General features: G+C 45.6%; 1 protein-coding gene across 1 annotated transcript; it reads left to right on the top strand.

Moving 5' to 3' along the window:
- The first annotated feature begins 7,208 nt into the window (after positions 1–7,208).
- On the top strand, positions 7,209–17,044 carry LOC120915341 (ferritin, lower subunit). The gene is made up of 4 exons (XM_040325752.1): positions 7,209–7,392; positions 11,469–11,615; positions 14,005–14,130; positions 16,752–17,044. Exons 1-4 carry the CDS (start codon positions 7,291–7,293, stop codon positions 16,896–16,898), a joined length of 522 nt encoding a protein of 173 aa, XP_040181686.1. The 5' UTR covers positions 7,209–7,290; the 3' UTR covers positions 16,899–17,044.
- The last annotated feature ends 387 nt before the right edge of the window (positions 17,045–17,431 follow it).

Below are 17,431 nucleotides of genomic sequence, written 5' to 3'. Positions count from 1 at the left end.
CGCAATGTCACGGTCACAATAAAAATTGCAGATCGCCGCCATTACTAGTAAAAAAATAAAAATGCCATAAATCTATCCCCTATTTTTGTAGACGCTATAACTTTTGTGCAAACCAATATATATATAATATAATATACGCTTATTGCGATTTTTTGACCACAGTGAATTTTCTGCTATCCTTGTTTTTCATAGATTTTTTCAATGGTTTTCCACCATTGTAGCCGGGGATGTTGGTATGGAAAACCATTGAAAGACTATATGGGGTTTTTGTTTCTACTCAGAGGAACTGACATGGTCAATTGCCTAGCATGACACCAGATCTCAGTATAATTCATTATAATCCTCCATGTTGTCACAGCATTCAATATACATGTGTTAGCTAGAGATGGTGTTAGAAAAAACATACAAAGCCTATAGGTGGTTGTTTCTTCATTATTCAGAGGGACACCAGATCTCAGTGTAATTAATTATAATCCACCATGTCATGTTCATTCAATATACATGTGTTAGAATTATTAAGTACTGTGCCTTGTCAGTGCCAACGGGTATTGAATGACTTGACAATGTTGGGTGTGAACAGACACAACCTAAGAATTATCGACAAAGTAGACGCTCTTGTTTATATATCTTATCTCTTACCTAATCTCTTTCATTACAATGTACTGGTATTATGTATATGGATACAGTTCCATGGAGGTAATGTAACTTGTCACAGCCACCTGGAATTTTCATGTAGCACAGTCTTTGGCCTCCTCCAGTCTAATGAGAACCTTCAGGGCCAAAGGTAGCTGGCATCCTTCTGTATGTGGTGGGTTGTGAGGCATAGTGGGTGCAAGGTGGATAAAGTTATTGGGTGCCAGACACTTCTTGGATGTAAAAGAGGTTTTATTTCTCTTAACAGTCCTTTTATATTTTGAGGGGTTTGGGCCAGGACACCCTTAAGCAGTTGCAATTTCAATTGGCAGAATCCGAGACTTCAATAGGAGGACAGCCGTACAGGGAAAGACCCCCAGCAAGGCGCCACATCTGCACATGCAGGAATGCTGTCTCCTATGGCAAAAGACTTCAACAGTTCCTAGCACAAATCGTCACAGTCCTCCTTTGCTTCACTACAACTTCTACTTGTAGTTCTTCAGCCCCTTGAGCTCCTGGTCTCTCACTGGAATCTCTGATTCACTGACTCTGAATCCCTGGAGCTCCTCAAAGCTTTGCGGTGGTATCTTCCTCAAGCGTCATCCACGCTTTCCCGCTGGGTCCCTAGCTTAGCATTCCAGATACTTCTAAGGCTTCACCCCTGCTAACCGTCTCAGTCCCTGGCTTGACTCACAAAGCTGCCCTGCAAGCGTCACCGCCATTAGCTGGGTCCCTGACTTGATCACCACCTGAAGTTTCCAGATTCTCCACCGTGCCCATTTGGTGAGAATGCTGCTCCGGTACTTTCTTCAGTTACTCACTGTGGTCCCTGGTAAAGGTGATTGGTTCCTTAGTGGTGACAGCTTCCCTTCTACCTCCGACAACGACAGGTTCTCTGGCCCAGCAGAACGGTCACTTCTAATTGGACTGTGCAAGCCGCAATCCTAACCCTGCGCTGCCCTCTTACTTTTGGATAGGCCCTCACACAGCCTGGCAGCCGGATTCCCCCTGTATAGGCCCAATCTCCGGCCTATCAGCCCAGGGCATACGACACACGTCCACCGATGAGGGCTGTCCGGGTGGCACACAACATAGATCACCTCACCTGACCTCACCCGAATATATAGGTTCTTCCAGCAGGCCAAGGAATTCAGGAATTGCGGCAGTATTCGGCCGCTAGCGGTGCGGTTTTACCTCCTGCTAGAGGCCAAGGCGCATTGCCAGCGGTATAGCTGCGGTTTCTCATTGCTTTCAATGGGAAGCAGCGGTGGAGGAGCAGTAAACACACCGCTCCTTCACCGCTCCAAAGATGCGGCTATCAGGACTATTGAACCGATCTTGCTAGCGCACTGCTCCAGTGTGAAAGCCCTCGGGCAGCCACTGTTTCAGGTTGGTTTGCAGGCAATATTTTTAGCGCAATAGCGCCTGCAAACCGCCCCAGTGTGAAAGGGGTCTAAACTCCAGGGTGCCACATGCATATGCATTATAAGTGTAGCACTCACCCCCGAAGGAGCCGCTAGTTATTGAATAGGATGGCCTGTTACCTCTGTGACTCCGCCGTCTAGGATAGTTGATGAGAGCCGTAGTAATTGAATGTCCACACAGCAGGTGTCTTTCTCTTGCACTTTTATTTACCCAACAAGGTAAAACAATAAAACTTTCAGTGGAGGGTAAAGATGTAGAAGGAGGAGAAATAGCAGACTCATGCATAACGATATGGAAACAATCCTGCTTCCAACCACTTTGTTTCTTCATCGCCACTCTCGCCAGAGTGGGATTAGTGTACCTGGACAGGCCCCTCTCACCGACCTGGCAGCCAGAGCATCACTCGGAACCTTGAGGGAAGAAAGTCTCTGCCACAGACCCTCCCTGTAATTTAGATCACGGAGACGATTCTCCTCAATATGCTTTGGGCCTGTATCTCCCTCAGGTAGTTTTGCAGTTAGGTACCGACTGACAGCTGACTAACGTCCACCCTCTCAGTGTCCGGATACCTTGATCCCCGGTGGATTGTCAAGGCCCTATTGGAAGGCCAGCCTCTCTTGGCTCTCCTTACGCGGACTCCCCACCGAACAGCTTCCCCTCAGAGGAAAAACGCTTGGGATCTTCTCAGGATTGGGGACCCAGTCGATTACTGGAGCCCCGCCACAGCTTAAACGTTCCGAACCATCATGGTCACGGAACCAGGAGCACTGCGTGGCACGCGCACCCTGGCCTGGTAGGCCATTTCGCTGGGGGGCCGGGATGTGTGGACACCCTGAAGGTGGGTGCCACATCGGAAGAAGACCCCGCCTCAATGGCGTCTGTTCCAGAAGTACCCCCTCCCAGCATGCCCCGCGAGAGAACCCTCTCCCCTGATTGGCTGCTAGCAAGAGGCACCCGAACCTTGACTCCACTGGTGCCACCTGTTACCTCGGGGTGGTATAACACCCCAGAAACAACAGAATGGGCCCACAGCACAGCCAAGCAGCACCAGTACTTGGAAGTAACCCGGCGCTACATAAGGCAGGCCATACATTTTTACAGTATATTTTTAACCAGAGGGTCGAATCACTTCACTTTTGCTATTGTGTTCTCACAGTAGTGTGCCTTCCCTGCCATCTGAACACAATGATCAGTGCTGTGGGCTATAGCCAGTTCAGGAAAAACCTGATAGGCTGGTTCTACAGTGTGTCTGTAAGTAGATCTAAATCCATCTGGTTCCTACTGAACCAGCCTAATTTCGATCCATGCGTGGCCAGCCTAAGTACTGATTGCATAAATGTCACACCACATGAGGCTGTGATACCCAGGTTTCATTATACTGTACTGTCAGCCACATATATACAGTCCCATACAATTGGACGTAAGCCTCGCAAAGTATGAAAATATTAATACAATTATGGGAAAAATAATTATACCTGTTTTTTGAGATGTATTAAAAAGGAAGATTCAAGTATATTGTGTGTTTGTGATAGACTGTGTCTGAACTTTCGAGCATTAAGAACGCGGTGACGTACAACACTACGACGAGGCGAGAAAAAGAAGTTCAATGCTTCCGAGCATGCGTGGAATTGTTTACGAGCATGCACGTTTTTTTTCAGTCTGATTTTCATACAGACGAACGGATTTTTCCGTCTGAAAAATTGAGAACCTGCTCTCAAACTTTTGCTGATGGAAATTCCGACAGCAAAAGTCTGATGGCGCATACACACGGTCGGAATTTCCGATGAAAAACTCACATCAGACTTTTGCTGGCGGAAATTCCGCTCGTGTGTACGAGGCATAAGCTTTTTTCTGATATTTGGTGTTTACAAGTTAAAATCAGTTTTTTGTGCTAGAAAATGACTTAGAACCCCCAAACATTATGTATATATTTTTAGCAGAGAATCTAGAGAATAAAATGGCGATTGTTGCAATATTTTATGGCACACGGTATTTGTGCAGCGGTCTTTTAAACGCAACTTTTTGGGGATAAATACACTTTCATGAATTAAAAAAAAAAAAAAAACAGTAAAGTTAGCCCAATTTTTTTGTATAATGTGAAAGATGATGTTACGCCGAGAAAATAGATACCAAACATGTCACGCTTTAAAAATGCAAACACTTGTGGAATAGCGAAAAACTACGGTACCCCCACATAAGAATCGCAGCTCCATATAAGAATCTCAGCCCCCACATAAGAATCGCAGCCCCATATAAGAATCGCAGTCCCTACATAGGAATCGCAGCCCCCACATAAGAATCGCAGCCCTATATAAGAATTGCAGCCCCCAAATAAGAATCGCAGCCCCAACATAGGAATCGCAGCCCCCACATAAGAATCGCAGCCCCATATAAGAATCGCAGTCCCTACATAAGAATCGCAGCCCCCACACAAGAATCGCAGCCTCCACAGAAGAATCGCAGCCCCCAAATAAGAATCGCAGCCCCAACATAGGAATCGCAGCCCCCACATAAGAATCGTAGCCCCTACATAAGAGACGCAGCCCACACATAAGAATCGCAGCCCCCACATAAGAATCGCAGCCCCCACATAAGAATCGCAGCCCCCACACAAGAATCGCAGCCTCCACAGAAGAATCGCAGCCCCCAAATAAGAATCGCAGCCCCAACATAAGAATCGTAGCCCTCACTTAAGAATCGTAGCCCCTACATAAGAGACGCAGCCCACACATAAGAATAGCAGCGCCCACGTAGGAATCTCAGCCCCACATAAGAATTGCAGTCCCCACATGAGAATCACAGCCCCATATAAGAATCGCAGCCTCCACATAGGAATCGCAGCCCCCACATAGGAATCGCAGCCCCCATATAAGAATCGCAGCCCCCATATAAGAATCGCAGCCCCCACATAAGAATCGCAGCCCCATATAAGAATCGCAGTCCCTACAAAGGAATCGCAGCCCCCACATAAGAATCGCAGCCCCATATAAGAATTGCAGCCCCCAAATAGGAATCGCAGCCCCAACATAGGAATCGCAGCCCCCACATAAGAATCGCAGCCCCATATAAGAATCACAGTCCCTACATAAGAATCGCAGCCCCCACACAAGAATCGCAGCCTTCACAGAAGAATCACAGCCCCCACATAAGAATCACAGCCCCCACATAAGAATCACAGCCCCCACATAAGAATCACAGCCCCCACATAAGAATCGTAGCCCCTACATAAGAGACGCAGCCCACACATAAGAATCGCAGTGCCCATATAAGAATCGCAGCTCCCACATAGGAATCTCAGCCCCCACATAAGAATCACATCCCCATATAAGAATCGCATCCTCCACATAGGAATCACAGCCCCCACATAAGAATCACAGCCCCCACATAAGAATCACAGCCCCCACATAAGAATCACAGCCCCCACATAAGAATCGCAGCCCCCCAAATAAGAATCGCAGCCCCAACATAGGAATCGCAGCCCCCACATAAGAATCACAGCCCCCACATAAGAATCGTAGCCCCTACATAAGAGACAGGGGAACTGCCGCTCTAGGTGAGTGCACTCAGCAATCAGTGTCCTCTCAGAAGCGTGGGTGCTGGCAATGCACAAAGCGAAGACCGAAAAAAGGACTGGACAGCCGCACTTCCACGAAATTCTTAAAAAGTTGCTTTTAATTGTAAAAAGTGGAAACAGCACTACAAGTCACAGCAGACACTGGGGTGGATAGCTGACGTGTTTCGCACTGGGGTATCAGCGCTTAGTCATAGCTAAGATTAAGCGCTGATACCCCTGTGCGAAACACGTCAGCTATCCACCCACTGTCTGCTGTGACTTGTAGTGCTGTTTCCATTTTTTACAATTAAAAGCAACTTTTCATGAGTTTCGTGGAAGTGCGGCTGTCCAGTCTTTTCTCCGGTCTTCCCTACATAAGAGAGGCAGCCCACACATAAGAATCGCAGTGCCCACATAAGAATTGCAGCCCCCACATAAGAATTACAGCCCCATATAAGAATCACAGCTCCCACATAGGAATCTCAGCCCCCACACAGGAATCACAGCCCCATATAAGAATCACATCCTCCACATAGGAATCGCAACCCCCACATAAGAATCACAACCCCCACATAAGAATTGTAGCCCCTACATAAGAGAGGCAGCCCACACATAAGAATCGCAGTGCCCACATAAGAATCGCAACGCCCACATAGGAATCTCAGCCCCATATAAGAATCGCAGCTCCCACATAAGAATCGCAGCCCCCACATAGGAATCGCAGCCCCCACATAAGAATCGCAGCCCCCACATAGGAATCGCAGCCCCCACATAAGCTGGACACACATTAGTAGAACTTCTTTTGATATTTGTCACTGTAATTGGGCCAGTTAACACCAGACGCAGTTCTGTGTGCATTTTTTTTTGCACAAAATGCATGCACAGTGTTTTCCATGGATTCCAATGGCTCTAGTTGACACCATGCAGTCAGTTTTCGGTCAGTTTCTGCACCGGAAACTGACTGCATGGTGTGAACTAGAGCCATTGGAATACATGAAAAACACTGTGCATGCATTTATAGTGCAGAACAAATGCACACAAAACTGGACGGAACTGCTCCTGGTGTGAACTGGTCCGAAGGCCTGATTCACACCTATGCATTTTTAGTGCTTTTCGCATTTTGCACTGCAGAAGGTGTTCCATAGGAAACCATGTTAAATGGCAAATATGCAAAATACAAAAAGCACAAAAAAATGCCATAGGTGTGAATGCAGGAGAGTTTGCCTCTTTTCTCTGGTCATTAGAGGGATCAAATAAATGTTCATTTTAAACAGCTGAGAGAATATTTGAAGGGGGGATGGAGAGTTTATCTCTAATGTACAAATTTCTAACAGTGTATGTTGTTTTCCCTCAGTAAAGTCCATTCATTTCAAAATTGAATATTAACAGCAAATTACATTTTGAATGACTTTTTAACCACATTTAAATATTGTGAGAATTTTTGTTAATACAATCTTCTAGTGCACAGCCAGCTTAGGAAAGGTTCGCTTCATGTGGCAGCTCCTGCACTCCACATGTGTAGATTAGATTAGTAAACAGACCATGACTGGGAGTGACAGAGGAATGTGTGGGGGAGGGGACCTGAGTGGGGTTAGGAGGGGTTTCCTTCATACATCAGGAGGGCTTCCTCTTCACACAATCATCACAACCAGCTGAGGGTCTGCACACTACACACCATCATGGAGTCTCAGGTCAGACAAAACTTCCACCAAGACTGCGAGGCGGGCCTCAACCGCACGGTGAACCTGAAATTCCACAGCTCCTACATCTACCTGTCTATGGTGAGCCCCTCTACTTTGTCCCTGCCTGTGATAATAACTGGGGAAGGTCTGTGGTAATGAAGAGACACTGATACTGTATTAGGAACGTTACAGATTGCATAAGATGTGTTTATAACCGGCGCTGCAGCTTTGTATTGTCCCCCGGAAGTCATGTGACTCCCCCCTGTCTTCTGCAGACTGGCAGACATGCTGGGTTTACACAGTGCATTGTTACTAGAGATCAGACATGCTGGGGTTACACGGTGCATTGTTACTAGTGATCAGACATGCTGGGGTTACACGGTGCATTGTTACTAGAGATCAGACACGCTGGGGGTTACACGGTGCATTGTTACTAGTGATCCGACATGCTGGGGGTTACACAGTGCATTGTTACTAGAGATCAGACATGCTGGGGGTTACACAGTGCATTGTTACTAGAGATCAGACACGCTGGGGGTTACACAGTGCATTGTTACTAGAGATCAGACACGCTGGGGGTTACACGGTGCATTGTTACTAGTGATCCAACATGCTGGGGGTTACACAGTGCATTGTTACTAGAGATCAGACATGCTGGGGTTACACGGTGCATTATTATAGATCAGACATGCTGGGGTTACCAAGTGCATTGTTACTAGTGATCAGACATGCTGGGGTTACACAGTGCATTGTTACTAGAGATCAGACACGCTGGGGGTTACACGGTGCATTGTTACTAGTGATCCGACATGCTGGGGTTACACGGTGCATTGTTACTAGAGATCAGACATGCTGGGGTTACACGGTGCATTATTATAGATCAGACATGCTGGGGTTACCAAGTGCATTGTTACTAGTGATCAGACATGCTGGGGTTACACAGTGCATTGTTACTAGAGATCAGACACGCTGGGGGTTACACGGTGCATTGTTACTAGTGATCCAACATGCTGGGGGTTACACAGTGCATTGTTACTAGAGATCAGACATGCTGGGGTTACACGGTGCATTATTATAGATCAGACATGCTGGGGTTACCAAGTGCATTGTTACTAGTGATCAGACATGCTGGGGTTACACAGTGCATTGTTACTAGAGATCAGACATGCTGGGGTTACACAGTGCATTGTTACTAGTGATCAGACACGCTGGGGGTTACACGGTGCATTGTTACTAGTGATCCGACATGCTGGGGGTTACACGGTGCATTGTTACTAGTGATCCGACATGCTGGGGTTACACGGTGCATTGTTACTAGTGATCCGACATGCTGGGGTTACACGGTGCATTGTTACTAGTGATCAGACATGCTGGGGCTACACGGTGCATTGTTACTAGTGATCAGACATGCTGGGGTTACACGGTGCATTGTTACTAGAGATCAGACATGCTGGGGTTACACGGTGCATTGTTACTAGTGATCAGACATGCTGGGGTTACACAGTGCATTGTTACTAGTGATCAGACATGCTGGGGTTACACAGTGCATTGTTACTAGAGATCAGACATGCTGGGGTTACACAGTGCATTGTTACTAGAGATCAGACATGCTGGGGTTACACAGTGCATTGTTGCTAGTGATCAGACATGCTTGGGTTACACAGTGCATTGTTACTAGTGATCAGACATGCTGGGGGTACACAGTGCATTGTTACTAGAGATCAGACACGCTGGGGTTACACAGTGCATTGTTACTAGTGATCAGACATGCTGGGGTTACACAGTGCATTGTTACTAGAGATCAGACATGCTGGGGTTACACAGTGCATTGTTACTAGAGATCAGACATGCTGGGGTTACACAGTGCATTGTTGCTAGTGATCAGACATGCTTGGGTTACACAGTGCATTGTTACTAGAGATCAGACATACTGGGGGTTACACAGTGTATTGTTACTAGAGATCAGACATGCTGGGGTTACACGGTGCATTGTTACTAGTGATCAGACATGCTGGGGGTTACACGGTGCATTGTTACTAGAGATCAGATACGCTGGGGGTTACACGGTGCATTGTTACTAGAGATCAGACATGCTGGGGTTACACAGTGCATTGTTACTAGTGATCCGACATGCTGGGGTTACACGGTGCATTGTTACTAGTGATCCGACATGCTGGGGTTACACGGTGCATTGTTACTAGAGATCAGACACGCTGGGGTTACACGGTGCATTGTTACTAGTGATCCGACATGCTGGGGTTACACGGTGCATTGTTACTAGAGATCAGACACGCTGGGGGTTACACGGTGCATTGTTACTAGTGATCAGACATGCTGGGGTTACACGGTGCATTGTTACTAGAGATCAGACATGCTGGGGGTTACACAGTGCATTGTTACTAGAGATCAGACATGCTGGGGTTACACGGTGCATTGTTACTAGAGATTGGACATGCATGCTGGGTTTACACAGTGCATTGTTACTAGAGATCAGACATGCGTGCTGGGTTTACACAGTGCATTGTTACTAGAGATTGGACATGCATGCTGGGTTTACACAGTGCATTGTTACTAGTGATCAGACATGCTGGGGTTACACGGTGCATTGTTACTAGAGATCAGACACGCTGGGGTTACATGGTGCATTGCTGGGAGAGGTCTAGAGCAGGGGTGTCAAACTGGCGGCCCTCCAGCTGTTCCGAAACTGTCCCATCATGCCTCTGCCTGTGAGAGTCATGGTTGTAACTGTTAGCCTTGCAATGCCTCATGGGACTTGTAGTTTTGCAACAGCTGGAGGGCTGCCAGTTTGACACCCCTGGTCTAGAGGTTTGTTATATTCCTGTACCTATCCGGAGCACAGTGGCTGCAGTCAGGCTGTATTGGTGCCGTTTCCATTCTGTATTGGCACTGGTGTCTGCCTCCAGTTCTGGGATGTCTGTTTACATTGGGGGGCGTTTCCCTGAAGATGAATTTTTACAAATGAGTAAAAGTGCGTGCGTGTCTGAAGGTTCGTTATCACCTCCAAACATTTTATATAGTTCTAAAAGGTAGACCCCCTTGGAGAAGAAATTGGTAGTGGTTCCAAATTTTTATGTTGCACAATATTGGCGCAAAAGGTTTATCAAGCACAAATTTTCAGTAAGAAATTAACTAAAGTTAATTGTTGGGCACACAAACGCAATATATTGTCCAATTATTTGTTTTGTATAGTATAAGGGTTGAGGTTATGCCAAGTAAATACCCAACATGTCAAGCCTTTAAATTGTGCACACCTGTAAATTTACAAAGTGCAGAACCCAAAAAGCTTTTTTATAGGCAACGCTTTAATGATGGGATGTGGGGTTCCAGCACCCTGTACCTCTGGGACCCTTTAACAATACACAGCACCCTGTACCTCCGGGACCCCTTTACATTACACAGCACCCTGTACCTCCGGGACCCCTTTACATTACACGACACCCTGTACCTCTGGGACCCTTTAACCATACACAGCACCCTGTACCTCCGGGACCCCTTTACATTACACGGCACCCTGTACCTCCGGGACCCCTTTACATTACACGGCACCCTGTACCTCTGGGACCCTTTAACAATACACAGCACCCTGCACCTCTGGGACCCCTTTACATTACACGGCACCCTGTACCTCCGGGACCCCTTTACATTACACGGCACCCTGTACCTCTGGGACCCCTTTACATTACACGGCACCCTGTACCTCTGGGACCCCTTTACATTACACGGCACCCTGTACCTCTGGGACCCCTTTACATTACACGGCACCCTGTACCTCTGGGACCCCTTTACTTTACACAGCACCCTGTACCTCTGGGACCCTTTAACAATACACAGCTCCCCACAGTTTGTTACACAGACACCCCCCCCCCCCTAACAGTTCTGGACCCCCTGCATGTTACACTGGTTTCCCTACAGTGCAGACCCCTCTACATTACAGCCTCTCGCTACAATACAGACCCCCCCCCCCCCCTACATTAGAGACGTGACCTGTATGTCCTATGGCCAGTCCGGGCCTGGGCAAATGTGGAGGATACATGGACTTTCCCTCGAAATCAAGGGACAGTTGGGAGCTGTGAACTACACATTTGTAAGATGTGTGCAAGTCGCTACAGAACGCTGAACGGTTGAAATGCTTAGAAATTTTATATCTCTTTCAGGCCTCCTATTTTAACCGCGACGATGTAGCCCTTTCTAATTTTGCCAAGTTTTTCCGGGAACGTTCAGAAGAGGAGAAGGAGCATGCGGAGAAGCTAATCAAGTACCAGAACCAGAGAGGAGGCCGGGTGTTCCTCCAGAGTATAGAGGTATGTGTTCTTTCTGCAGCCAAATCCTGTGAGGGTAAAGGGGGCGTGGCCGAGCTGTGTGTGTCTATGGGTGTCCATAGCCCAGATGGAGAGCGTGACATCTTTGTCTCTTGTCTCTCTCCTAAATTTGCGAGCTGAACAGTTGTGTACTATGCTAAACTTATCTGTAACAGATGTCCGTGCAAAAATGAAAGAACAATTACCTTGTCAAACACTCCAGCCCCTCTAAACCCCTAACCTGTAACGGCACTAGCCCAGATATTCTGTGAATGTTAATCTTCCCAGTTGTGCATTATACAACCCAAACTCCATTTGACTGGCATGGAAAATGCATAGGCCCCTTTTACACTTGTGGTTGCCCCATCTGCAAATGTACATGGGCTGCAATGCTTTGCAGAGGACCAAAATGTATCCCCACTGTTGCACCAAATGCAATTCAACTGAATGGGGCCAATCCACATGCAGTGCATGTGTAAACTGTATGTAGCATCAGCTACATACTGCATATCGCCTTGGCCCATTCAGAACAAAGCGAGTTGGGCTGAGCGCTGCTCAGCCATTCACAGGAAGCTTTGTATTTTCTGACTAAATACAATCTCCACCTCAGGTGGAAGCCTTGTGACATCCGCAGCCAATCAGAGGAAGCTTTGTATTCATTCATTGCATCTAAAGCTTCCTGTTTATGACTGAGCAGCGCTCAGCCCGACTCTATTTTATTCTTGGAAAGGGACCGTAATGCCGCGTACACACGATTGGTCAATCCGATGAGACCGGTCTGATGGACCGTTTTCATCAGACCAAACTGATCGTGTGTGGGCCCCATCGGTTATTTATCCATCGGTTAAAAAATTTGAAACTTGTTTTAAAATTAACCGATGGATACCTAACCGATAGAAAAAAAACGATCGTTTGTAGGCACGTCCATCGGTTAAAAATCCACGCATGCTCAGAATCAAGTCGACGCATGCTTGGAAGCGTTGAACTTCATTTTTTTTTAAGCACGTCGTTGTGTTTTACGTCACCTGACAAGATCGTTTTTTTAACCGATGGTGTGTAGGCACGACTGATCATCAGTCAGCTTCATCGGTTAACTGATGGAAAAATCCATCAGACCGTTCTCATCGGATTGACCGATCGTGTGTACGCGGCATAAGTGTCTGTCAGCTGTATGTAGCTGATGCACATAGGTGTAAAGCTCAAACGCACACTACACACTCACGATGTTCATTCAGAAAGGAAAGGGGTTGGTAAATGATATATTTACTGGCCCTTTCCCCCACTCATCCTAAAACATCCTGCAGCAACAGCTGGCAGGAGAGGAGGGAAGCGAGCAGTGCTTCGGGGGGGGGAGCCATGTCAGTAGGGGGAATCTCTACTACACAGGGTGATTAGTGTGTGTGTGTGTGTGTGTATATGTATATATATATATATATATATATATATATATATATATATATATATATATATATATATATATATATATATATATATATATATATATATATATATATATATATATATATATATATATATATATATATATATATATATATATATATATATATATATATATATATACACACACATACAGGTAATTTTTCTCCTTCATTGATGTACGCTGATGAGGTGGCATTGGCAGATGTGCCTCCTTCCTGTTCGGGACTGATGTCCATTGCAACCTAAGCCGGTGATCTGCGTTTTTTTTTTTTTTTTTTCTTACTCCTCACACTGTCGGCGAAAAAATGATTACCGAGCTTTGTTTACATCACGTGATCAGCTGTCATTGGCTGACAGCTGATCACGTGGTAAGGGAACGGCTCCTTACTCAGATCTGTGATCAGCCAATCACAACACGCCCGGCCGGTGCGTGAGGAGTGCGCGAAGGGGAGGACGTCTATTGACGTCCTCCCGGCAATTGAGGTCCGTGCTGTAGCTGTCATTCGGCTATAGCACGGATGGGAAGTGGTTAAAGATGAGATATAGATGTATAACAAAAACTCATATATTGCTTAAAGCAGGGGTGTCAAACTGGCGGCCCTCCAGCTGTTGCAAAACTACAAGTCCCATGAGGCATTGCAAGGCTAACAGCTACAAGCATGACTCACACAGGCAGAGGCATGATGGGACTTGTAGTTTCGGAACAGCTGGAGGGCCGCCAGTTTGACACCCCTGGAAAGGATACAAATCCAAAATATGAAGTGCTCTTATCAGGTCCGGGATCTCTGTTTATGTTATCCCCCCCCCCCCTTTGACCCTACAACATTGTTGGGAGGTGGGTTATGAACCCCTTATACAGAGGAGAGGTTTGCAGGAGCAATATTTGCATAATCTTGGGAAAACCCTTTCATCTGTTCACAAACTTCTATTTGTATTCTTTCCACACTAAAAGAAACCAGAGCTTGACGACTGGAAGAATGGTTTGGAGGCACTGCAAACTGCTCTAAAGCTGGAGAAATCTGTAAACCAGGCTCTGTTGGACCTCCATGGTGTGGCTGCTGAGAAGAGTGACCCTCACGTAAGTACCCAATGGGAACACTTGTAACCGCAAAATGTATACTGAAAACAGATGTTTAAAACCATACATTGAAATATAATACATTTTTCTGGTATAAAACAAAGGTATTCTGCCTCCACTTTTTAACCACTTCAATACGGGGCTTTTATACCCACCTCAATACCGGGTCTATTCTGACACTTCTCTCCTACACGTACAAATCATCATTCTTTTGCTAGAAAATTACGCAGAACCCCCAAACATTATATATGGTTTTTTTTAGCAGACACCCTAGGGAATAAAACGACGGTCATTGCAACGTTTTATCTTGCACGGTATTTGCGCAATCATTTTTCAAACGCCTTTTTTTGGGAAAAAAATTGTTTCACGAATTAAAAAAAAAATAACAAAACGGTGAAGTTGGCCTAATTTTTTTTATAAAATGTGAAAGATTATGTTACACCAAGTAAATAGATACCTAACATGTCACGCTTTAAAATTGCGCACACTCATGGAATGGCGCCAAACTTGGGTACTTAAAAATCTCCATAGGCAACTTTTTGAACATTTTTACAGGTTACCAGTTTAGATTTACAGAGGAGATCTAGTGCTAGAATTGTTGCTGGCACGCTAACGCACGTGGCGATACCTCACATATGTGGTTTAAATGGCGTTCACCTATGTCGGCAGGACTTGCGTGTGCGATCGCTTCTGCGCGCAAGCTACCGGGGACAGGGGCATTTTAATTTAAAAAAATTTTTTTTATCACTTTTATTCCTATTCCAAGGAATGTAAACATCCCTTGTAATAGGAAATGTGTGTGACAGGTCCTCTTTATGGAGAGATGTGGGGTCAATAAGACCCCGCATCTCTCCTCCAGGCTGGAAAGCACGAGATCGGTGAAAAAAAATTCACCGATCTCATGATCAGTGTTGCTCACTAGCCGCAATCACGGCTTTGTTTACTTACGGGTACGTCATCACATCGCGCCCAGGTCCTCCGGTCATAGAGATGACTGGTGACCATCTGGTCACCAGTCATCTCTATGCTTCCTGCCTGCGCCGGACGATTCCTTCTCCGGGCCCCCGATGGCACGGGAGAGCCTGGAGATGCACCGGATGGCGGCAGGAAGGGGGGGGGAAATGTCCCCTCCCGCTGCCTATAAGAATGATCAAGCAGCGGAACCGCCGCTATGATCGTTCTTATGGTGCGCAGGATCGCCGGCTGAAGACATGGATATCTGAATGATGCCTCTAGCTGCAGGCATCATTCAGATATCCCCCAACCCCCCCCCCCCCCCGCAAACGCAGGACATCATATGACATCCACCCAGGATGGGAGATCCCATCTGTGGATGTCATATGATGATAGGCCGGTATTGAAGTGGTTAAGGGCAAGCTAGAAAACAAAACCTTAAAACATACCTGGGCGTAAAATGAAGGATGGATGGCCGCACTCCAAACCAAACAGGTTGTCTTTATTTAAACGAACAGCAAAACATACCAGATCACAGCAACAGAAACAGGAGGATAACCGACGTTTCGCACTGACTTAGTGCTTATTCATGGCTTCAAACATACCTGTTGTCATGAGGGCATTGATTCATGATCTTCAACATACATTTAAGGCCCTGGAACATTTATATGTATAATAGTTCTGATTTCAGTATGACATTCCTCGATGTGTACTTATCCCATCTCAAAGTTTTATAGCCACATGCATGGTAACAGGTTAACTAGAATTTTCCAAAGGAGGTCAGCAATGACTGCTTCTATGTTTCTCTGCTTTCAGGTTTTATTTAAAGGGTTCGTGTGAAGTTTTAATCACTGTCCCTATTGGCTACATGGCAGCACTGCAAAATTAATATACTGTATTAATACACTTGATGAAAGTACCTGTCAAGAAGAAAATGCTACTCCTGAGGTCCCTGTTGTAAAGTGAATCTGTTAGAGCAGGGATAAGCAATTAGCGGACCTCCAGCTGTTGCAAAACTACAAGTCTCATCATACCTCTGCCTCTGGGTGTCATGCTTTTGACTGCCAGTGTCTTGCTATGCCTCATGGGATTTGTAGTTCTGCAACAGCTGGAGGTCCGCTAATTGCATATCCCTGCGTTAGAGGGATGCCATTACTGAGCGCTGGGGAGTACTGAACTGCCCAGCAATGAGTCCAGATCTAAATCCCATAGAGCACATGTGGAGAGATCACAAAACAGCAGGGGGGGGGGGGGGGGGAACCCTTCCCATCTGAGAGACCTGGAGCAGTTGGTGAAAGAAGAGTGGTCCAAATTTCCAGTAGAGAGGTGTGTAAAAATAAATCATTGATGGTTACAGGAGGCGATTTGATTTCAGTCCGAAGGGGGTGTGCTAACAAATATTAGATTGAGGGTGACAATAATTTTGTCCAGTACATTCTTGGAGTTTTGCATGGAATGTGTTGGATTTTTTTTTTTTTTTTCTCCTACCAATACAAACAAAATAAAAATCAACATGGCAATTCTAAACACTTGTAATTGTAACAATTTTTCTAGGTTAAGTGGTGCCATTATCTGACAGAAATGCAGGGGCGTCAACATATATACTTATAGCTTACTGTCTGCTTTTATATATTTCATTATTATTGCTTTATTTTTTTCATTTCTAGATGACGGACTTCTTGGAGTCTCCTTATTTGTTGGAGAGCGTAGAGACGATGAAAAAGCTTGGAGATCACATCACCAGCTTGAAGAAGCTTTGGTCTAGCCACCCTGGCATGGCTGAGTACTTATTCAACAAACACACGCTTGGCTGAAGCTTCTAGCGCAGTTACAAGGCTATTTTTCCGATGGCTCTGTGAAGGCTGCAGAAAGATATATAATTTATATCGTCAAAAAAAAAAAATCACTTCTACCAGCATTCATTTATACAATAAATTTTGGGACCAATTCTAGTTTTCAATGCTCTGTACTCAAATTATTCGTACTCAACACATTTGAAAACATACACTTGACCTTTTAAAATCAAATCCTTATCATGCATTCCCATGCAATTTGAGAGAGAAAATCTCTTCTGTTTGGGGGGGAAAAAAGCTAGCTATTAATATCTTCCAAGTACATGTGCATGAATAAAGCTGCCATACACTTATTTTCTTTCTGTTCAGCCAGTAGACTGAATAGAGGATAAAAAGAACAGATTCCTCCATTCACACAGATGAGGTGGATGAAGCAATCCCCTTCTCCTTTTTTAAACCATATGTGGCACAAATGTTTCCTTAGAAAAATGTTCATATTATTGAACCAGTTACTAGTGCCTGAAAGGCCCTGGATTGTTTGTACATATCTGACC

This window comes from Rana temporaria, chromosome 10 (genome assembly GCF_905171775.1).
Source record: "Rana temporaria chromosome 10, aRanTem1.1, whole genome shotgun sequence".
In the NCBI taxonomy this organism is placed as follows: domain Eukaryota; kingdom Metazoa; phylum Chordata; class Amphibia; order Anura; family Ranidae; genus Rana; species Rana temporaria.
The sequence above is the reverse complement of the archived record's forward strand: the minus strand, read 5'-3'. Positions and strand labels throughout refer to the sequence as shown.

Coding starts and splice junctions, on each gene's coding strand:
- LOC120915341 (XM_040325752.1), top strand. CDS start 7,291: ATGGAGTCTCAGGTCAGACAAAACTTCCACCAAGACTGCGAGGCGGGC. Junction 7,393..11,468: donor CCTACATCTACCTGTCTATG/GTGAGCCCCTCT, acceptor TATCTCTTTCAG/GCCTCCTATTTTAACCGCGA. Junction 11,616..14,004: donor TGTTCCTCCAGAGTATAGAG/GTATGTGTTCTT, acceptor CCACACTAAAAG/AAACCAGAGCTTGACGACTG.